This window comes from Pelecanus crispus, chromosome 2 (assembly GCF_030463565.1).
Source record: "Pelecanus crispus isolate bPelCri1 chromosome 2, bPelCri1.pri, whole genome shotgun sequence".
NCBI classification, from domain to species: domain Eukaryota; kingdom Metazoa; phylum Chordata; class Aves; order Pelecaniformes; family Pelecanidae; genus Pelecanus; species Pelecanus crispus.
In genome coordinates this window covers 157569765-157593880 of record NC_134644.1, presented here as the reverse complement: position 1 = coordinate 157593880, position 24116 = coordinate 157569765, and the positions used below count along the sequence as shown (strand labels likewise).

General features: G+C 39.9%; 1 protein-coding gene across 3 annotated transcripts in view; it reads left to right on the top strand.

Annotated features, from left to right (window-relative positions):
- CSMD3 (CUB and Sushi multiple domains 3) overlaps positions 1–24116 on the top strand; it is a 760009-nt gene that overhangs the window by 237181 nt on the left and 498712 nt on the right. For all 3 annotated transcript variants that reach the window (XM_075706425.1, XM_075706424.1, XM_075706423.1), the window contains exon 6: positions 16915–17027. In XM_075706425.1, coding sequence (XP_075562540.1) covers positions 16915–17027 — 113 coding nt within the window. The remainder of the gene's footprint in view (positions 1–16914; positions 17028–24116) is intronic.

Genomic DNA, 24116 nt, shown 5'->3' with positions numbered 1-24116 from the left:
CCTGCTCCAATGTGGGGTCCCACCCACAGGAGACAGTCCTCCATGAACTTCTCCAATGTGGGTCCTTCCCACAGGCTGCAGTTCCTCATGAACTGCTCCAGCGTGGGTCCTTTCCATGGGGTGCAGTCCTTCAGGAGCAGACTGCTCCAGCGTGGGTCCCCCATGGGGTCACAAGTCTTGCCAGCAAACCTGCTTCAGCATGGGCTCCTCTCTCTCCACAGGTCCACAGGTCCTGCCAGGAGCCTGCTCCAGCGCAGGTTTCCCACAGGGTGAAAGCCTCCTTCGGGCATCTGCCTGCTCTGGTGTGGGGTCTTCCCCGGGCTGCAGGTGGATATCTGCTCCACCGTGGACCTCCGTGGGCTGCAGGGGCACAGCCTGCCTCACCATGGTCTTCATCATGGGCTGCAGGGCTTCATTACTCTGCTCCAGTGCCTGAAGCACCTCCTCCCCCTCCTTTCTCACTGACTTTGGTGTCTGCAGAGTTGTTTCTCTCATGTAGTCTCACTCTTCTCTTCTGACTACTGCTGTGCAGGTTTTTGTCCTTCTGAAATATGCTATCACAGAGGTGTGACCACTGATGGGCTCAACGTTGGCCAGCAGCAGGTCTGTCTTGGAGGCGGCTGGCATTGGCTCTGTCGGGCATAGGTGAAGCTTCTAGCAGCTTCTCACAGAAGCCACCCCTGCAGCCCCCCTGCTACCAAAACCTTGCCACACAAACCCAATACAATGAGTCAATTGTACATTCAGTCAACTGTGGGTTTATATTTACTTCCAAAATATAGAGAGTAACACGTTTTTTTCTGCTGGTAAAACTTTGCCTGCGATCTGTTCTAACCAACATGGTGAACTCTGTCCTTATAGATATTCTTTCTTTTGCTAAGGCCTAATTGACACAATGTTACTTATATTTTGAAATTTCTGTGAGATTCCATCATTACAGAAAATATGAGAGAAACAGAGGTTTAGTGAGCAAACCCTTTTAGGACCTTAAATTCCAAATAATCTGTACCTGCTGATTTAAACGCTTCTTCTCTGTAGATGTTGTTAAACACTTTCCTTCAAATAGAAAGTACTTCATCATATGCTTATGTCATAAACAAATCATTCTGTTTCTTTCTAAATAAGAGGGATATATTTATTGAATTAATACATCATATTACATCATTATTTTCACTTTTGTATCTGGTATGCCTCTGTTTCGTGTCTTATACTATTTTATTCCTAATGTAGATTTACACACCCCCCCAAAAAAAAAAAAAAAAAGAAGAAGAAGAATAAGAAGAATTCTTACAGGAGGACTTGTCAAATTGTTATTGAATCTCGCAGGGAAAGTGTTAGGAAGGTCAAGACCCACCTGGAGTTGAATCTGGCCAGAGACATGAAGGGCAGCAAGAAGGTGTTCTACGAGTACATAATCAGCAAAATTAAGACTAGGAAAAACATGAACCTGCTGCTGAATGAGGCAGGAGACCTGGTGCCAAATAACACAGAAAAGGATGAGGTACTCAATGCCTTCTTTGCCTCAGTTTTTGTCATTACAGTCAACTTTCAGGAATCCCAGGCCCCTGAGATCAGTGAGAAAGTCTGTAGCTAGGAGGACTTATCCTCAGTGGAGCAGGACCAAGTTAGGGAGCATTTAAAGAAAATGCACACACATAAATCCATGGGGCCTGATGACCTGCACCCACAGGTGCTAAGGGAGCTGGCCAACATCATTGCGAGACCACTCTATTACCTTTGGAAGGTCATGGTGACCTTTCTGGTGCCTGAAGTCTAGAAGTGAGCAAATGTCACTCCTATCTTCAAGAAGGGCAAGAAGGAAGATCCAGGGAACTACAGGCCAGTTAGTGTCAACTCAGTCCCTCCCAGGGAAGAAGATGGAGAAAACCCTCCTGGAAATAATTTCTAGGCACATAAAGGACAAGAAGGGGAATTGAAATAGTCATCATGGATTTACAAAGTGGAAATCATTGCCTTCTACAATGAAGTGACTGTGAGACCAGTTCGTGTTGTTTAGCTCATCTCTAGTAAAGCTTTTGACACCATCTCCCATAACATCTTCATAGAGAAGCTGACAATGTATGGGTTAGATAGGTGGAAAGTGAAGTGGATTAAACACTGGCTGAACAGCTGGGCCCAGAGTGTTGTAATCAATGGCACAAAGACCAGCTGGAAGCAAGTCACTAGTGGTATCCTGTAGGTCTCAATACTAGGGCCAGAACTGTTTTACAGATTCATTAATGACTCCATCCATGGATGCTGGGACAGAGTGCATCCTCAGCAAGTTCACAGATGATACAAAACTGGAAAGAGTGTCTTGGAGCCCTGGAATTTTCCAGTTTTGTCTTAGATTTTTGTGGTGGAGAACAACATATTGTCTCTTTATGCTTTGGATTTTTTTTTTTTTTTTTAATGAAGTAAAGGATAATACAGTTTCTTCATATTTGTCAAGCACTCTGTCCTGGTTTTGGCTGGAATAGAGTTAGTTTTCTTCCTAGTAGCAGGCGTAGTGCCGTGTTTTGGATTTAGGATGAGAAGAATGTTGATAACACACTGATGGTTTAGTTGTTGCTAAGTACTGCTTATGCTTGTCAAGGACTTTTCAGCTTCCCATGCTCTGCCAGGTACAAAAGAAACTGGGAGGGGCCACAGCCAGAAGTGTTGATCCAAACTGACCAAAGGGCTATTCCATACCATATGACGTCATGCTCAGTATATAAACTGGGGGGTGGTTGGCCAGGGAGCAGCAATCGCTGCTCGGGAACTGTCTGGGTATCAGTCGGTGGGTGGTGAGCAATTGCATTGTGCATCACTTGCTTTGTATATTATTATTATTATTATTATTATTATTATTATTATTATTATTATTATTATTATTATTATTATGTTATTATTATAATTATTATTTTACTTTATTTCAGTTATTAAACTGTTCTTATCTCAACCCAGGAGTGTTTCTCACTCTTACTGCTCCGATTCTCTCCCCCATACCACTGGGGCAGGGGGCATGAGTAAGTGTCTGCGTGGTGCTTAGTTGCTGGCTGGAGCTAAACCACGACAGAGATGAATGTTCTATAAAATTATTGAGTAAGAAATTTATTAGCTTACACATATATTGCAGAAGAAGGGAAGGTCGCTACAGATAAATGTAAGCAATTTTAAAATATAAATGCCTTATGCGATAAATTCAGTAGAACTAGAAGGAAACCTTTGAGATACAGAAGAAAGTTGTTGCATAAAAAGTAACTGAGCAAAACATTAATTCACAAAAAAATAAGGTGGAAACTAACTGATGTGAATGGTTCTGTGAGTAATCTGCATGGATTCCTTGACAGCAACTATATTTAAATTATGCAATAAGAGTAGCCTTTTCTGGCAGATTTCAGTATCTATCTGGATACATTTTCAGAGGCAGAAAATAGAAAATAGGAAGGAGTGAACTCTCAGAAAAAGATCACCTGTAGTTTAAGTTGAGCAGCTTAATTTCTATCCTCTTACTTTGTATTGATGGGTTGTTCTTTAAAGGTGTTTCAGGACTTGCACTGTCTTATTATCACCTTTAAAAAAGATGAACTAACATAACTGACTCAGGCCTAACATGACAGCATTTTGAATTTTTATTCTAATATTAAGGAACAGCTCTTTTAAGATACATTTGCATTTGGATTTAATATCTAACTATGAGTAACTAGAGTGGCAGATACTCAGGAAACTTTCAGATTCTAAAAGTCTTTTTCTAATAAGACCCATGGGGTCCCTAATTTTGCTGCAGAGTGGGAGTAGTTTAACTTATATTTTAAACTTTATCTCCAGCCAGAGTTGCATGCCAATTTCCCTTTACGCTACACAGAAAATATAATTAGAGTCTTTTACCAGTTTGAATATTGCATACCTATATGTGCTTTTCATTTTAACTACTGTAGTTACGTGAAGTACTAAGAATTAGGGAGAGCAGTTAAATGAGAATTAGCCACGGGGAGAAGTACTGTTTCCTTCCTATTTCCTGTGCCTCCAAGTTTCTTTAGTGTGTATCTGGCAATACTGATATCAACTGGTAGTCCAGTAAGTATGACTTTTCCCTTATTACTTGGAAGCGGCCGCAGGCTTTGTATTGCTCTGACAGCAGGATTGTCTTAGGACTCTTCTGAGCTGTCTTGACCTGAGCTGATTTTAGCTTGTTTGAGCTCTGACAACTGCCTGCCGGTCAAGTGACTATGTGACTATCACATATAGTAAAGGTCTGACAACCCTAGACAGCTGCTGTGTAACACACATTGCGCCTCTGTGTTAACTGGGGCTGGGGAAGGTTGGGAACCAATGAGAAAAAAGCAGGCACTGTTAAGAAAATATCAAATAGCCCAAAGATGATTCAAGGCTGAGGAAGGGGAGTTTTATCATTAACAGCCTTCCAGGTACGACCTCAGGATATTGATGACTCACAACAAACATCTTCCCCTTCTGTTTGGGAAAGAATGAAGTGCTGATCTCAGGACACAGGGCGACACTGAAAGGGTGAGCATAACACCAGAAAAAAAGGATAGATATTAGGAAAATTTCTTTAGTTAAAGAAGTTAATAGTATTATTAATGAAACTTTTCAATATTTAGACTATTAGTCTGTTAAAGCATTAATTGGGCTAACAGTAAATTTTGGCTCCATTTATGGGGCGTTCTCCTCTTTACTGGGAAGATTTTGTGTGTAACAAGCTATACAATGCTACTGCATATATGGTCTATTGATCATCAAGTGGTAGTACCAGATGTAATATTTTTTGTTTGGTTCATTTATGAACACTTACCAGAAAGACTCAAGAACAAGCTTGCTTCCCCTATTTGGGCAGTAGACTTGTATGTATAATAATTTGCTATATAGAATTTAAAAAAAAAAAAAAAAAAAGTGGAGAAAATAACCGGTTATGAAACAGTAAGATGTTGGCAACATTTTAAGAGAGGTAAACTGTGTAAACCTCTCAGTGATAAAAGTCCCAATTATTCAGTTTGACTGTTACCCAAAGAAGTAATTGGTCAGATACAAGTTCTATTTAATTCAGTTTTATTTAGAGTAGCTGTGAAAGTAGAGGGAAGAAATGTGCAGAATTCCAGGGAAAATGCTCATGTAATCATATTCATCCTTAAACCTGTCCAGGGTCCTCAGGTCTCCAACCAAGGCCCTCAGAGATTTGAGGTTCTTGAAAGAGACATGAAGTTAATATGTATTTATATTGATTCTATCATCTGCTCAGGAAAACTGAGTTGTAAGCATGAGGCCACTTTGTATATGAGGTATTTGCATCACATTTATGAATAATGACTCCTTCCAAATCCCTGACATCTGCATGAAAATCAGCAATTTATGATACTAGTCCTTCAGGTAATCTGGACAGCAACACTGTCCATCAGTGTTATGTTTATTACTTGTGTCACCAACAACACATTACTTGTATCATAGAGTAACATTTCAGAGTATGTGTGTTTGGGATTCTCCTTTTACCTTTCATCACACTTTATTATTCTGCCAAGTCAACAGATTAATTGGAAAATCTTTGACATAAGATCATCTGGCTTTATAAGCTGCAATCTACTCTTGAAGTTAAAAAGTATTTCTTAATCTTGGCACTTTTCAACATTTCATATCCACAGTACTACAAACTTTCATTAATCATCAGTTGGACCTTTATTCAGTCCTTAATGGTTTCTCACACAGACTTGCTTTATGTGACAGTAACTTTACTTCATAATGGAACTTTTTCCAACCTTGCAAAGGCGTGACAGGGCTTTCATATATTTCAACACTGACATTTTTAAAACAAAGACTTTTTTTTCAGTAATCCAGACATCATAATGAACTTGACAGAAAGAGTCATAGGGTGAATTATTTTTATCCCTTTAGCAGAATAACTCTAAAATTAATCAATAGATTCTTAAAGTACTTTACAGAACAAGTAGTTTTTTCAAGGTGACATAATGCAGAACTTCTTTTCCCCTTCTTCCCAAACATTGGCTTATTTAAGTTTTCATTTGTTTGTTTTATAAATCAGAAATAAGTGATTACAGTGGAGTTTCTGCCTAAAATCTTAGTTTAGTTCTAAATAGCTCATTAGCTTAAATTTGAAGAGTGGTAATTTACTGTTCTAAAAATAAAAATAGCTTTTTGTCAGTCATTTGGCTGCAGTTCTGAGATATGGAAACAACAATCAAAGCTATATCTAGTTTCAAACTTGTCAATGTCCTAATTCTTAGTTAAATAAAATACTTAGTGCTACTACAGACAATTTTGCAGGAACTGACCTTAGGAGCTAGGTCCTTCACTGACTCGTGCCTTTGTAGCCACTTAAAACTTGGGTGATATATTACCCTGAAACTGCTAATAGAACATTATATTTTAAACACTTCTATTGGACACTTCCTTTACTTTTCTGCTGCATATTTAATTCTGAGAAAGAGCTGGTTTTAGGGAGAGAAGTCTTTGTCTTCTTTCCTCCTTCAAGACTGAATTAGTATTGTTTACTATTTCCTCTGAAAGATGTGTTCTATCCTTCCTTATGCCTGGACATTGAACTATGGCAATGCAGAAGATTAACTCAATTCCCTTCTTCTTTTGTTTTCATTATTCATATGCTTGCTGTATTTCCATGTGAATCTTTCTTTTACTGTGTTGTTTCTTGTTTTCATCATTTGAAGTCTCAACTGGGAAACTTTGCCTGTTTTGATATTGTAATTACCTTTCAAATTAGTGTATTTTCTCAAGCCAGTCTATCAAGTCACAAGCCAGTGACTATCTCACTAGATGGTTACTTCCTGAATTATCCAGACAATTAATGACTCGAATGTACTGGATGGCACACACAAGAGCAGCCTTGATACCTGCCTACAGCTTGAATTTCACATATACAATTACATGAAAAATTCTACTTACATAAAAGTTCTGTATCTTCTGTCTCAGAGATGTCTCATTAAGTCATTTGTAATACAAATATACCAATATTATATATGTTAATGTTGCATAAATGTAGGCTGCAATTAAAATTATAGGAAATTCACAGCTATGAAAATATTTATTTTCATGTTACTTGAATATTTATATTGGAAAAACTTTCACAAAAGAACAATTTACAGGCAATTACCCATCTTGTTGACCTATCTTGTTATCCAAAGATAACTGAAAATATCTATTAGCATATATTATTTATTTGATATCTTCAACAAAATTCAAATCTTGAGTTCTCAGTTTAGAGAGCAATAGATTTTGTAAGAGATAGAAGAGGGTTTTTTTTTGGCTGTTTGACAATATATGTCACCATGTCCTTGCTCTGAAATGATTCAATAAAATTTGCGTAGAACATTTCCAGGAAAAAAAAAAAAAAGTGAGGAAAAAAAAGGCCAGTACTCAAAGTTGTCATGCAATAGATGTTCACATTTATAATGACTGCCATTAGAACCCCTTAATCACATTACCAGAATTGGAAACATAAAGGATATTGATAAAAAAACTTACTTGTTTAGTGCTTGGTGAAAAGGTTAATGGTTAGGTTAGTGTCTGAACCCCAGTGTAAATGTCTTACTATCTGGATTGATGGAACAGGAGGGATATGTTAACTTACTAAATCCTTCAGGATCTTTCAAATCAAGCAATGTGTTAAATATTTGTTAAATATTCAGTTAGTTTCAGCTTTGCTTCTTTAGTGTCAATCTGGTTCTTTCTAAGCAGATCTGGATTTATTAAATCAGAGACCTGAGTTTTCATCTTGTATCCAAAAATGAGTGTCCTTAAATCCTCATTGTGGGGTGGATCTTTTTATAAATGGTGTTCATTATGAAGCTTATTACAGGAGTTGTTGTTTTATGGGATCAAGGCAAACATGGAGACCAAAGGAAAGGATGCTATAAATCTTTGCTAATGAGTATATGTTGTATACAAGTATAGGAAACACAATAAGATGTAAGCGGTTGATATTTCACATTTGTGTTTAATACACCTGCTCCCTAATTTAACCAAAATTTAACCAAACCAGATAAGTCAGTGGTCAGGTGCTGTTCTATTGGGTAGGTCTTTCCTCTCCTTTCAAGGGGGCAGGAGGCTACCATGATTGTAGTGTTTGTATTATGCTATGCAAGTATTAAACCCCACTAGCATATACACGTACATGCACATGGACAATGCATGATAGGCCTTATCATATGACACTTTGTTGTTTTTTAATCAAAGCTTTTTGTATAGCAGTTTTATTTCAACAAGCAAATAATACCAATGAGAAGGATGCCACACAGTCGCAGTTAGCACCAAAACAAGCACTTAAGATTTTGTGGTGGGTATGTATGAATGATGAGATCTGTGTATGTACCTAGTCATGCTAAGATCTAAGTCTGTGTTGACCTAAGGCTTTAGTAGTATTAGAATGTTTTTCAGCGGTGCTTATAGATGGGGTATCAACCTCAAATTCCTTTTTTGATCAATTCCATTTCTCTGAATCTCCTGGCTTGTGAGGAAATGTAGGAACTATATACTTCATGAAAAAGTTTTTTGTGAAAAACTTTGCTGTATATCTTTCCAACAAAAATACTTTAACTAGTTGGAATCTTTTTGGACATGTTTAATGCCTAAACTAAGGCATGTATTAGTGGGGCTTGCATGCATGTTACTTGATAATAATCTTTCTTCAAAATTGAAATGCACATGTTTTGCAAATAAATCAATTTCACTGAAAGAATACCTGATTCACTGTCACTGATTTCTGCTCCAAACAAATAAATAACACACAAAGCTTAAATTCTGCTACCATTCCATACAGATTCAAACATAATAAAATAGAACTGGACTCCTAAATAGAGTGAGGACTGCCTATTTGACTCTTTCGTATCTCCTACCCCTTATATGCATATTTTGTAGTGTCTATATCCTTCCTTGAAGTTTTTACACATTTGTTCACTGATCTGATTTTGAGCTTTGACTGGACCTTTGCAATCTGGGCACTTTTTGTCTCTTTTCATACCCGTATCATGTCTAAATTATTTCTTATGTTTGTATATTATGCACTGTATTTTATCTGACTAATCCAGAATAAGCTTCTGATCCACTTAACAAGATGACAATGACAATCACTGCAGATAAACAATGTATGAATAAGAAAACAGCAGTGTGAATGAAAGTAGTTGTTAAATAGTTTGGCCATCATTTCTGTAAGAATGAGGAATACCAATCTGTGTAATTTGTACAAAATCAGGCATTTTTGTCTTATTATTTGTGTCTTCTGCTAATCCTCATGTATTTGTCACCTGGCTTTAAAGAAAAAAACAGTTCTTTCTGTTTTAATTTCTGTTTGTAAGAACTATAGTTTTAGAAGATTTTTGGTAATTAAAGCTAGTTTGGTACATGAACAAGACAATGATATTTAAACTACTTAATTATAGCTAGCTGGCAGTGTGCATTTCAAATGTTAAAGTGTATAGTATTTAATGATATGTCAGTATTTCTCTGGAGGATTAGATCAGAGGTTAGATTTTTGAGGGGGAATAAAAACACTATTTGACTTCACTGGATCAAAGTTAGCCTCAAGCAGAGTGATTTTTGAAAATTACCTCCTAAATAGTGCAGAAAAGAAGGTGAGGAGGCATGATGTAATGAAGTGCAAGAAGAATAAAATTTTGGTTCTCAAAAATGTTAGTGCCTTATTCTGTAAACTGTGATTTACCCACAGTCTCAAACCAAGTAAGATGCAAAGATGGGAACTTCACTGACACATCTACATGCATGACCTTACACTTTTACTAATCCCTTGATTAGCAACAAAGGTGCGTTATTTCAGTAAGCACTTTTTTTTTTTGCAAATACATTTTAAATTAGATAACAGACTATCTAACGTAGATGTTGTTGACTGCATATAGTGGTGAGATACTTTAAATCTCTGGTTCACAACCAATGGTCTGAAGATTCTCCATGAACATTTCTAAGAGTTTATGAAAGACAACTGCAGAAGGGAAGCTTACTGTCTGTTGACTTAAATTTGCTATGCAGGATTCTGTGCAGTTTGGTGGGGAGAGCTACATCTTTTGAACTACAAAAAAAGAGACAGCTGAATTTCCTTTATGGTAGATATGGTGTTTTTCTTTGAATTTTAAGAAAATATTGTAGATGATGCAGTGTAGCTATGCTTGGAATAGTAGCTGGCACAGAAGTATGTTGGACTGCCAATGCATTATGGTAATGGTGAACAGCTTTATAATTTGCTGAGAAGATAAATTGCCATGAGAAAAGGGGCAGTTATATGAGCAGAATAAGCAATCATTTTTTGCCAGTTGCCATTATAAATTTTGTCAGCTTGCAAATCTACTTTCTGGGAACAATTTCATAAAAATCATGAACTATAAAGATCAGATTTTAGGAACTGTGAATTTAGTTATAACTCAGCTGATATCAGCATGTTCTTAGTTAGAATCATCTTAAGTATAACCCATAGCTGTCAAGGATAGATGTGTTAATGAATAATTGATTTGATACATAAACTTAACTAGATATTAGCTGGTTTAAAAATAAAACTAATCTTTTACCATGAGCGTATTTAAATGGCTAGGGTGAAGTTTTCTCATGCCTTGGACAATAAACTTGTCATTTCTTTTTCACGTGTTTTTGTGATTATTGAAGAGAAACCTTATTTCTCTTCAGAAAGAGAATATATACTAGTCAAAATAGGTGTTAGGAAATATGTTTTACAGCCTTATCTTTGTTTCAGTTCAGTAAGACGTTTTATGGTAATAGGTTTATTCTCAAATACGTAAGCAGTGAAAGGTTGTTGCCTCTATTTTGCTTAAGAATTAGTTACAGGGTGAGAATTTAAATAAAAGAGCTATTTTGTCTTGCATCATTAGGTAACAGTATTATACAGAGAAATAGCTGTACCAAAAAGGGCAGCTAATTAAACCTTTACCTTCCAAAAAAACAAGCATCAAATAAAGTACATTTCTTACATTTGTAACAAGATATTTGTAACAACTAAAGTCACTTTATGGCTGTTAGAAAGTGTGTTTCATGCTGAAATTAACAGTGACAATGCAGAAAGATTTCATGTTCTCTAATTAAATGGCGTAGGCTTCTGCCTCTTACATTGAATACATGTTATAGTGCAGTTATCACTTTAATCAATACAGAGCAATATGCAAATGTAATTTAATAGCTAGGTAGAACAATGCACCATGTAGTAAAGCTAACCAGAAAAGGAAGTTCAGCTGTTTTGGTGACTTTTTTTTTTTTTTTTTTTTTCCCATGAAACTCTGGAAATCAGTATTGTATATAACTTATGAGATTTCCAGAGTTTTAGAAGAAAACATTTTTGTACTGACTGGGTGGCAAATCAGAAAAAGAGCACTAAAAGGCCCACTGAGCACAACAGCTGAATAACCAGGCAGTTAGGGGGCCTGTTGCTAGCCTGGCAGCCAGGCAGCAAAGTAGCACCAGGCTAACAAGCTGGCAAAAGAACTAAGCAGCTGACTGGCCAATAAGCGATACAAGCAGGCTGCTGCTTTGACTTTAATTAAAGGTTTCACTGGAGTGAAAATTTCTATAGATCTTACTGACTGTCACAATTTCATATCACAAATATTAATTTGACATTAGAATTATTTGGGAAAAAAATGATACATAAATGAGAACAATTCATTGATATAAAAATGAGTCTTTCCCCTATTAATGCAAACCAAGAAGGATGCTCTCCTTAAACAAATGATTAGCGTGGATCTTCAGAACTGGAATCTCTCTCTGCCAGAGGCTGTGTGTACCACTAAAATCCTTATCCATAGGGGAACTTAGGTGTCAAGAAAGCATAAATAATCTTGGAAGAGAGTTGGAGAGCTGAGGTTTCCTTTTCATGTCTTCTGCCTATACTCTAACTTTTGCAGGCTAGAATACTTTTCATTTTCCTTCTGGCTTGATGAATACTTTGATCCTTTCGCAGAATGGCACATTAGTAATATGAATGGTAGAAAGTGCACATAAATTAATATACATATTTGTATTGAAACTGCCTTTCCTTATACGTGTCATCTTGTGTTGAGGATGATGAACTTAAGTGACAGTTTTGGATTCCTACCCCTTTGTCTGAAACAAGGATTAAACTGGTATGTCCAGTTTCTTCGATAAGTGCTGTAACTTCTTAATTGGTAATATATTTAAAAAAAAATAAAGAAAAAAAAATCAAGGGACACCACAAGTAGTGTTTCTGATTATGTTTTGCATACTTTGTATTAGGGATAGTATTGCTGGCTTGAACCTGTCAGCGGACTACATGGAAAGCCTAAATTTTACATACCAACTAGTATGAAACCATTGTTCCTTGGAGTGGTATATTTACAGACTCATGCAGAAATGACTGGCAATTCTGTGGGCAGAGGTGAGGGGGAGACACAAAAAAAGAGGTACTAATACAAGAACTAATACCAGTACCAACTAATACAATACTGATACTAATACAAGAACTTCGTTATCTATTCACCACATTCTTTTACAATCTCATAGCACTATTTTTTACATTTTGTTTTTAATGTCACCATCCAAATTCCTTGGATCTAGGATTTTGAGTAAATTTCTTAAGCTGAAAAAAGTTAGATTTTATATGTTCTCCAACTGAAATGAATAAGATCAGCTAGTGTATTTTCATAGTATAAAAACATTCTAAAGCAAGTATTTGAAGGAGCTTTAATAGCCTGCGGTGCCAGTCAAGCATTTTGTCATTTATATTAGTGCCTGAGGGAAAGAGAGTGCTAGTACAGTTTCAGAAATTTGGAAAGTGGTCTTAAATGTATTGTTTTCAGATAGTATGGTTGGGAAAAGATGGAAAGGACGCTACCTCTAAACTGTTATTCTTTCAGAAGTCTTCCTCACAAAATAATACCTACACAAGCTTTTTAGTAATTTATTTAAGGAATATATATATATATATATTTCATTTAAAAAAGCACTTCTAAATTAATTGCTTTATTATGAAAGCAGCTGACTCTAAATGCCTTGATCATTTGTCTCTACCAACACTAAACCAACTGAAAATCTGGAAGTGAGTAATGATCAAGCTAGGCACATTCCTTAGGGCTGACCCCCAAAAGAAATTTGGTTTACTCTGAGAATGGAAGCAATTTTTTCCAGTGTTATGAAGGTCACTTGCCTATCCACCTCTGGCACAATTTCGAGGTAAGGCTATAATAATGTGGGGACATCAGAACTACTTCCTGGTCTAGGAACCATATACACACTAATGAAATAATGAGAAAAAATGAGTGTTGAGTAGAGGATGAATGGGAAAAGTCTGCCTTACTTAGTCTTTAGGTAGACAAGAGAACCCATGACATTTAGCATTAATTAATAGTCTCCAAGTCAACCCCAAATGTCTAGCTAAAATTTTAATTTAAATTTTTGAAATCCATAGAATAGATAACGAGTGTTCTTGGTTGTGGTTTTCAAAGCTATCACACATCTTATTCAATGTATAATTTGTAATAAAACAGGCTACTAAGGGAAGGAAAGAATGAAAGCTTTAATATTAGTTTATATACAAGACAAGATTGTTCTGTATAAACTATTTAATGATAGTTTGTTTTATTGGCTCTTAGCCACCTCCCTCCCCAGCCCTACCTCCCCAGCCCTCAAACACAAGTGTTATAGAAATTAGGGAAGGAGAGATTTGTACAGAAGCTTCCTCCTGGGTTTACTTCAAGTCATAAAATGAAACAGAAATCTTTCCCTTTCAGGGAGCTAAGAACTTATTTAGTGAGTAAGGGGCTATTGCACTTTAAAGTGAAGTACGCTTTAAATTAAAATAACATGATCATATGTTAGAGGAGGGACTGCTATTAAATGAAACATGCAGTTTCCCTGGGTTGGTTGTCACAAGCAGAAACTAAATCTAGGCTTCTGCATCTAAAAAAACATTAATTTTCACAGCCTGAGCTGACCAGTTCCAAGTTTCCTAGCTCCAAGTCAGGATTGAGCTCAAATTTATGTCTAGGCACTGTTATGAGGACAAAGAAGAAGAACAAAAATTTGGTCTCCAGAGACTTGCCATTACTTTCTTGAATTTACTGTTAATTTGTATTACTATTTTAGCTAGCTGTGCTCTTGCACATTGCTATCACAATATGGTTCCAATCCTTGAAACAAACATTAAGCTACAAAATAACTTTTGGGAAGTAGTTTGAACTTCAGAGGGGCAAATGCTATTGTGGACAAGGGTATACACTGACAGTGGCGCAACGAATAGAAGTTTAGAGGATGCCACTGTTCTGTATGGTTGAAGCTTTGCTCTATTACTGGTGATAGTCCAAACACTTAATTTAATAAGTTTATTTTCAGAAATACTGTTTAAAGAAACTAAGTCTAATGAGAATATGTCAACACAACTTGATGTGGAGAAGAGACAAAATATTTTATTTAGATGGTGAAATATTTTAGTTTGATTTTATTTTCTTCATTTAGAGTGTGTCACTTGTGTTTGTTAAAATTATCATATTCATCTAAGTTTACTACAAAGCTTTTCATAAGACAGCTGGAAAAACCCACTTAACACTAGAATAAAAATGAAGCACTATTTCAGCACAGAGCACCGTATAAAATTCTTCAGACTTCCTATTTGATAAAGAATTTCAAATTGGCAAATTTGTTTCTACTTGAAACAGGAAAAGCATGCCTTTTTAAACAAAACTCAAAGCAAATGTTTCTAATTGAATCAAGGGGGGTAGAGGAGGACTGTGCATTCCAAAAGACTATGTGCACCCATTCACCAGGCAACACTGATTTTAGTTGTAAAAGCCAGAGCTCAAACTTGCAGGCTTTTTCTTACAATTTTCTTTTAGTTGCTGGTGTTCTAGGTGATTGAAGTTGCTTTTCCTCTCTGTGCATGAATTTCTATGCCTGTAAAATGGAGATAACTATATTGATAATGACATTATTGCATTTTGCAAAGGCACTTCAAAGGTTAGATGAAAAGTCCTTTGTAAAAGCAAGGAATTTCTAAAACAGATTCTCCTCATTCTCTCACTTGTGGATTGTCTGAATAGCTTTATGACCTGTTTCATTAGGCTTCCTTTCATTTTTCCTTTTTCCTTCTTCCTTTTTCCTTGCCTTGCCTTGCCTTTCCCTTTCCTTCAAAATAGATGAGGAATCCGCAACGTCTGAACATAAAATGGTATAGTTGTTGGCTAGTATTTTATTCTACCTACAGGAAGACCTCTGCTTAAAAATAAATGGAGGGACATAGATATAAGTATGTTGACATCCTGAAGATGTGACTTATCTTTCTGGTTTTGGTGAGAAATATATCTTGGATTATTGGCTTGAGGGAAGAATTGTTTATCTAAAGCTTATTCACCTTCTTTCTATCTATAACATCTCATCTAATAAAAAAAAAAAAAAACACCTCTAATTCAGATCTTCCTAATAAGCCAGTCAGGATAAAAGACTAGAGTAACTGGAGTAATGTTCTGATGCTAAAAAAACAAACCGAAAAACAACAAAAAATCCAGGGGAGGTTTAGGTTGGTAATTAGGAAAAAATTCTTTATGGAAAGGGTGGTCAAGCATTGGAAGAGGCTGCCCAGAGAGGTGGTGGAGTCACCATCCCTGGAAGTGTTCATAAAATGGGTAGATGTGGCACTCTGGGACATGGTTTAGTCTAGTCTACCCTTGATTGGTTTAGAGTGGACTTGGTAGTGTAGGTTAATGGTTGGACTGGATGATCTTAAAGGTCTTTTCCAACCTAAACGATTCTATGATTCTATGATTCTATGATTTTGTATACTGGGTCTAGTGGTTTGGAGTTAATTTTCTTCATAGAAACCCATATGGTGCTGTGGTTTGGATTTCTGACTAAACCAGAGTTGATAACACACCAATGTTTTGGCTATTGTTGAGCAGTGCTTGCACAACATCAAGGCTTTCTTTTTCCCCTCACTCTGTCCCCACAGTGAGTAGGCCAGGGATAGACAAGATGTTTGGAAGGGAGAAAACCTAAACAGCTGACCCAAACTGACCTAAAGGATATTCCATACCATATAACTACATGGTCAACAATAAAAAATGAGGAGAGGGGCTGCAAGGCGGGTAGCCATTGCTTTGAGACTGGCTTGGTTGATCTACTTGTGGTATGTGGTGAATGATTGCCTTTGTATCACTTCTTTTTGCTGTGATTTTTTCTCCCTTCTTTACTTATTAAACTGACTTTTGAAGAGTCTCTGTTTTGACCCAGGAGGTTTCTTGCTTTTGCTCTTCCTATTCTCTCCCCTGTCCTGCTGTCAGGGGCAGGGAGGGGAGTGAGTGAGCAGCTGTGTGGTGCTTAGCTGCTAGCTGGGGTCAATCCACCACAATTCCCTACTCTTCTTGTACTTTTAATAACCAATTTTCAGATTCACTGAAGTGATGGAGTATTTCTTATGTCTTATACCCTAAGTTTACAAAAATACTTACTCTTGAAAAATAGGTGTCTGTTTTATAGTTTTAGGTGGTGGTCTGCATAACCTAAGCTCTCGTTCCATGTCTTGAACATGAAAGTCACAGGGTATGATCCTTCTCTTGGTGCCCAGAGCAGTGTTCTGCCTAACCTGTTAACCAACAACAAACTCTTTCTAGCCTGAGTGTCATGTACTTCCATCATGATAGTGCTATGTCTGACCGATAACGTGACTGTGGGGTTTCTGGATTAACGCTGATTTGTATCCCATCACTTGGTCATGCACAGTGGACAATCTTGCCTGTTCATGCTTGTCATAACATACTGCTCATTGATAAATAAAAAGTCACGCAGAGGGCATGTCAATGACTATGTGTTTGAAAAAAAATGTTTTCCATGCAAGACCTTTATCAAAGCTTAATGAAAATCTACTGATCTTCAACCCTAATGATTTTTTAATCTTTTAATAATAATTTGTTTGCTTTAATTCAGGCTCTCTGGAATGAATATACCTCCTCCAGTTATCAGCAACAAAAACTGGCTCAGACTGCATTTTGTAACAGACAGCAATCATCGATACCGTGGATTTAGTGCTCACTACCAAGGTACATTTAAAGAAATAAATTTTTGTTGTGGTTGTTTTTGTTAAGAAAAAAAAAAGTGCCTTAAGTTGTAGAGAAAATGGGAAAGGCCATTTTAAGAAATCCTTATAAAGGTATAGTTTGTATTTGCATAAATGATAAATTCAGCTGTGCAACCTGTTATATACAAATACAGTATGTTAGAGCATGGGTAGTGTACTATCTAGTGTATCTGTGTAATATCTAGTCTACCTAAATGCAGTTATAAAAAAAATACAGCAGATATCTACTTCACTTTACCCTGTGCAAGTACCTAGCTTTTAAAATGGTCCTAATATTCTGAAAGGTACTGTGTAACAGATAAAGAAATAATGTTTTTATCATTAAAATATGTAATTGCCTCTGATTGTATAAGTCATGTTTGTAAAACAGTGAGTAAGTTTCTATTTACTAATGTAGCATTTAATCACTATTATCTCTTACTACCTATTTCTGAATGCCTTGCGCTATTAAGGGTTTAATTAGCCTATAGGATCCTTATCCACTGTTTTTATGAACAAGAATTATTTTGAGTAAGAGTGAAAGCATCTGAAGCATTAACTTGGGAATATTACCATTTGGAACAAGGTCATTATAATGATGAAGTGCTAATGAAAACTGAGCTTCATTAGTGTATGGCAATACTGTCTTTTTCACAAGCATTACTGTAAATAATATTTTTCAATATCTACAGTGTACCAATGGATCTTCAGGGAACAGTAACCCTTTTTAATCCTTGTGCTTTTGTGCTTTTCCATTTATCCAATGAAAAAAAAAATCACGCCATTCCAAACGAGATTTAGTTCAGGAATTTCTTTTACTGTTCTTTATAGGAAAATTAGCATAGGAAGAGATTAGCTACATAAATGTTTGCAGAACGTGATAAAATTAATCAGCTAATGTAAAAATTGTAACTAACAAAAGACTACAACTAATTTTTTTATGTAATTAATCTTTTATAATAGTAAACTTTTTAGAACTCTGTGTGATTGCCTCAGATAACGTATTCTGTAAAAGAACAGAGCAAAAAAATTCGTAGTCCCCGAGGCGAGGGGCTGTGGAGCGGCTGCTCATGCCGGGCACCCTTGCTGAGGCGTCAAAAGCGCAGGGCGAGAGTGGGCAGCCCAGCCCCCACCTGGAGCGGGGAAGGGCGGGAAAGGGCGAGCTGCTGACGTGCGGCAGCTCTGACGCAGCGTGGGTGGGGACAGCAGTGACGGTGGCCAAACCTCCCCACCTATAAAAGCAGCCCCCAGGGAGCGCGGGCGACCAGGCCGGGCAAACAGGGTGTGGGGCGTCAGGAGGGTGTGGGGCGACAGTTTGTGCGGTCAGGGCGTGGGGAAGGCCGAGCGCCCCTGCTCCTGGCTCCAAAGGGAAACCGAGGCAGTGGCCATCACCCTCCCAGGAGAACACCTGGCAGCGATGGTCACCACCCGCCCGAAAGCCGCTGCCAGAAGGAATGCGGGGACCCAGACGCAGCTCCCGCACAAACACGCGGCCGTCCAGGTCGCCGGCTGCAGGGAGTGCCTGAGCCTGTCGCTTGTGCCGCAGGGCAGCGGAGACGGCAAATGTCTTCGAGGTGAGCAGGGAGATGATCTGCTCAGCCTGGGGGCAGAGCTGAAGGAGGAGGTGGAAAGGCTGAGGAGCATCAGGGAGTGCGAGAGGGAATAGACTGGTGGAGCCGCACCCTGCCCTCCCTGGGGCCAGGGCAGCAGGCGGAGGCCCCACAAGGAGCGGAGGATCCCCTGCCCTCTTGCCGACAAGCAGAAGGAGGGGATCCAAGAGACTGGGGGTAATGGAAACAGGTCCCTGCCCAGGGAGGCAGGCGAATCCCCTCCCAGCCTCCCTCACCTTCCCAGCTGCCCTCACACAACAGATATGGGGCTCTGGGAGCTGAGGGCCAGGCAAGCGGGGAGGGAGGTGAAGGCGAAGGTCCAGCCAGGGGGGTTCCGAGGGCCAGTCAGTCACCCCCACACATTATGACTGCCCCTGTTAAGAAGAAAAGGAGGGTAATTGTGGTGGGTGATTCCCTCCTGCGGGGAACTGAGGGCCCGATCTGCTGCCCGGAGCCATCCCACAGGGAAGTCTGCTGCCTCCCTGGGACCCGGGTTAGGGACGTTACTAAGAAACTCCCTGATCTCATGAGGCCCTCCAATTATTACCTGTTGCTGGCTGTACAGGTGGGCAGTGATGAGATTACAGAGAGAAGTCCTAAAGCAATGCGGAGGGACTTCAGGGCACTGGGGCGATTGGTCGCAGGATCAGGAGCGCAGGTAGTGTTTTCCTCAATCCCGTCAGTGGCAGCTAAGAGTGCTGAAAGGAATGGGAAAACTCACCTGACTAACAGGTGGCTCAGAGGCTGGTGCCATCGGTGGAACTTTGGGTTTTTCGATCATGAGGAGGTTTACACGGCACTGGGCCTGCTGGCAGCAGATGGAGATCATCTGCCTCCAAAGGGGAAAAGGATTCTCGCCCATGAGTTGGCGGGACTCATTGAGAGGGCTTTAAACTAGGTTCAAAGGGGGAAGGGGATAAAACCAGGCTCACTAGAGAGGACCCCAGGGGCAGCATGGCAACATTGGGGGCGAAACTGATAGCCTGGCTCAAGTGCATCTACACCAATGCACGTAGCATGGGCAACAAACAGGAGGAGCTGGAAGCCCCTGTGCAGCAGGATGGCTATGACATAGTCGCCATCACAGAAACGTGGTGGGACGACTCTCATGACTGGAGTGCTGCACTGGATGGCTATAAGCTCTTCAGAAGGGATAGGCAGGGAAGGAGAGGCAGTGGGGTGGCTCTGTATGTTAGGGAGTGTTTTGACTGTACAGAGATTGGCAGTGGTGATGATAAGGTCAAGTGCTTATGGGTAAGGATGAGGGGGAAGGCCGGAAAGGCGGATGTCCTGTTGGGAGTCTGCTATAGACCACCCAACCAGGACGTAGAGATAGATGAAACATTCTACAAGCGGCTGGCAGTAGTCTTGCAATTGCTAAGCCTTGTTCTTGTGGGGGACTTCAATTTGCCAGACATCTGCTGGAAATACAACACAGCAGAGAGGCAACAGTCCAGGAAGTTCCTAGAGTGTGTGGAGGATAACTTTCTGACACAGCTGCTAAGCGAGCCTACCAGGGGAGGTGCCTCGCTTGACCTGCTGTTCACTAACAGAGAAGGACTCGTGGGAGATGTCGTGGTCAGAGGCCATCCTGGGCTTAGTGATCATGGTAAGACAGACTTTTTGATTCTTGGTGACGTAAAGAGAAGGGGCAGCAAAACTGTTACCATGGACTTCTGGAGGGCAGACTTTGGCCTGTTCAGGACACTGGTTGGGAAAGTCCCTTGGGAGACAGTCCTGAAAGGCAAAGGGGTCCAGGAAGGCTGGGCCTTCTTCCAGAAGGAAGTCTTAAGGGCACAGGAGAGGGCTGTCCCCATGTGCCGTAAGACGAACCAGCGGGGAAGACGACTGGCCTGGCTGAACAGGGAGCTTTTGCTGGGACTCAGGGAAAAAAGGAGAGTCTACCGCCATTGGAAGAAGGGGTGGGCAACTTGGGAGGAGTACAGGGATCTTGTTAGGTCCTGCAGGGAGGAAATTAGAAAAGCAAAAGCCCAGCTAGAACTCAATCTGGCCACTGCTGTAAAAGATAATAAAAAATGTTTTTACAAGTACACCAACAATAAAAAGAGAGCCAAGGAGAATCTCCATCCTTTGATGGATGTGGGGGGTAACATTGTCACCGAGGACAAGGAAAAGGCTGAGGTACTTAATGCCTTCTTTGCCTCTGTGTTTAATAACCAGACCAGTCATCCCCAGGGTACTCAGGACCCTGAGCTAGAAGACAGGGATGGGGAGCAGAATGGAGCCCTCACAGTCCAGGAGGAAGTAGTTAATGACCTGCTACACCACCTGGATGCTCACAAGTCTATGGGACCAGATGGGATCCACCTGAGAGTATTGAGGGAGCTGGCAGAGGAGCTCAACAAGCCACTTTCCATCATCTATCAGCAGTCCTGGTTAACAGGGGAGGTTCCTGATGACTGAAGGCTTGTCAATGTGACACCCATCTACAAGAAGGGCCGGAAGGAAGACCCAGGGAACTAAAGGCCTGTCAGCCTGACCTCAGTGCCAGGAAAGATTATGGAGCGGTTCATATTGAGTGAACTCAACAGGCAAGTGCAGGTCAACGAGGGGATCAGGCCCAGCCAGCATGGGTTCATGAAAGGCAGGTCCTGCTTGACCAACCTGATCTCCTTTTATGACCTGGTGACCTGCCTGGTGGATGAAGGAAAAGCTGTGGATGTCATTTACCTGGACTTTAGCAAAGCCTTTGACACAGTCTCCCACAGCACTCTCCTTGGGAAGCTGGCAGCTCATGGCTTGGATGGGCGTAGTCTTCGCTGGGTAAAAAACTGGTTGGGTGGCCGAGCCCAGAGACTAGTGGTGAATGGAGTTAAGTCCAGGTGGCGGCCAGTCACAAGCGGTGTTCCCCAGGGCTCCATTTTGGGGCCAGTCTTGTTTAATATCTTTATCAATGATCTGGATGAGGGGATTGAGTGCACCCTCAGTTTGCAGATGACACCAAGTTGGGTGGGAGTGTTGATCTGCTGGAGGGTAGGATGGCCCTGCAGAGGGACCTGGACAGGCTGGATGGATGGGCTGAGGCCAACTGTATGAGGTTCAACAAGGCCAAGTGCCGGGTCCTGCACTTGGGTCACAACAACCCCATGCAACGCTACAGGCTTGGGGAAGAGTGGCTGGAAAGCTGCCTGGTGGAAAAGGCCCTGGGGATGCTCGTTGACAGCCGGCTGAACATGATCCAGCAGTGTGCCCAGGAGGCCAAGATGGCCAACAGCATCGTGGCTTGTATCAGGAATAGCGTGGCCAGCAGGAGCATGGAAGTGACCATCCCTCTGTACTTGGCACTGGTGAGGCCGCACCTGGAATACTATGTCCAGTTTTGTGCCCCTCACTACAAGAAAGACATTGAGGTGCTGGAGCGTGTCCAGAGAAAGGCAACGAAGCTGGTGAAGGGTCTGGAGCACAGGCCTTATGAGGAGCGGCTGAGGGAACTGGGATTGCTTAGTCTGGAAGAGAGGAGGTTGAGGGGAGGAGACCTTATTGCTCTCTACAACTACCTGAAAGGAGGCTGTAGTGAGGCGGGTGTTGGTCTCTTCTCCCAAGTAACAAGTGATAGGATGAGAGGAAATGGGCTCAAGTTGCACCAGGGGAGGTTTAGGTTGGATATTAGGAAAAATTTCTTCATGTAAAGGGTAGTCAAGCATTGGAACAGGCTGCCCAGAGAGGTGGTGGAGTCACCATCCCTGGAAGTGTTCAAAAAACGGGTAGATGTGGCACTTTGGGACATGGTTAGTCTAGTCTACCCTTGATTGGTTTAGTGTGGACTTGGCACTGTTAGGTTAATGTTTGGACTGGATGATCTTAAAAGTCTTTTCCAACCTAAACGATTTTATGTTTGTAAGTTAGTAGTGGTTACATTATGGGGTTTTTACTATCATTTTGGTTTGCTTATTTAGTTTTTAATGGTATGTTGCTGAATGTATCTTAAAGTGTACTCTGTACTAAGTTGTGAAATGGTGCAGTAGTCCACCATGTTTAAATTGAAGAAAATACCTTTTACAACTCTTTGAAGAAAAACATGTAGGTAGTAAATAATTTAAGCATGTAAAAGCATTAAGTGTGCATACTTTAACAGATATGATAATTAAAAATTAACCTTGATAGTAGAAAATGGAAAAATGCATTGTCAGGTAATAGAAAGGAGTGGTTTCTAAGTAGATGGTAGGCTAAAGGAAAGAGTCTAAGGAAATTAAATAAACATTAAAATTTTTTCATATGTTTAGAAAACAAATAAAAATGTATAGTACAAAATATTTCATTTTTTTCAGTTAGACACAACTGTAAGCCTTTTTGTAAAGCCCGTTTTTAAACAATAATTTCACTGGTGCGCTGACATGAGTTGTCACAAAAGTAGATAACTGATAAAAATCAAAGAAAGTATTCCAAAGAGCCATGTAGTACAGATCTATGTGCCTGTTTCTCTTTTCAGGAGTTTATTTCTGCATCACTTCTGAGGGTATCTGTTAATCCTTTCAATAGCTTGTAATATCACTGTATTACACTGGAATAACTGTTGTAAGAACCTGTTTTTCCTCCTGCTTATTAACATAGATATTATTGTAACTTCTTTCTGAATGCCCTCCCTGAAACTTAATCTTTCCTACATAGTACCACTATAATCAGAATTAGTAATTTCTTAGCACTTCATCTACTTTAGCTTTCTTTATGCTATTGTTGCATCTTTTGGAGGAGCCAGATTCCAAATTCTGAACTTCAGAGGACTGCATAATTCTTATTCCCTCACTGCTTGGCACTTCAGTACTCTTTTCAGCTAATCACTCTCTTGGCTTGTTGGTTTTGTTTGCACAACGGCACATTTTGTGCTAATGGATTTTGGTGGTGGTTTGACCCTGAGTGGCAGTGAAGCACTCCCACAGCCACTTGCTCACTCCACCCCCAGAGCAGAATAGGGCAGAAAATAGAAAGAATAAGAGTGAGAAAACTCATGGCTTGAAATGAAGATGGGGAAATCACTCATCTGCCGCTGTCCTGGGCAAAATAGTCTTAATTGAAAACATTTAATTACTGATTTGCATCTTGAGAAATGAAGACAAACAATTAGGGAAAACACTTTTCCTCTCACCTTTCACAGGCTTAACTTCATTCCAGCCACCTGTCCTTCCCATTTCTCTATCTACACCACCACAGATTACACTTTGTCTCTTCAGTGAAGTGATGGGCAGTGCAGGAAGCTCAGGTCAAGGTGTAGAAGTTTCTTTCTGCTACTCCTTGTTTTTCACTCTTTTCTTCTGCCATTCCTTTCTTCTTACCCATTTCCTCTGCTCTGATGTGTGTTGACCATGGTCCACAGTGTCTTAGGGGAAGAATGTGCTTCAGTGTGGGTTATCCATGGGTTCCAGTCCCTTTGAGGGAGTTACTGGCTCTGGAATAGAACACTCCTGCTTCAGCTCCGCTCCGCTCCGCTCCTCTCCTCTCCCTCA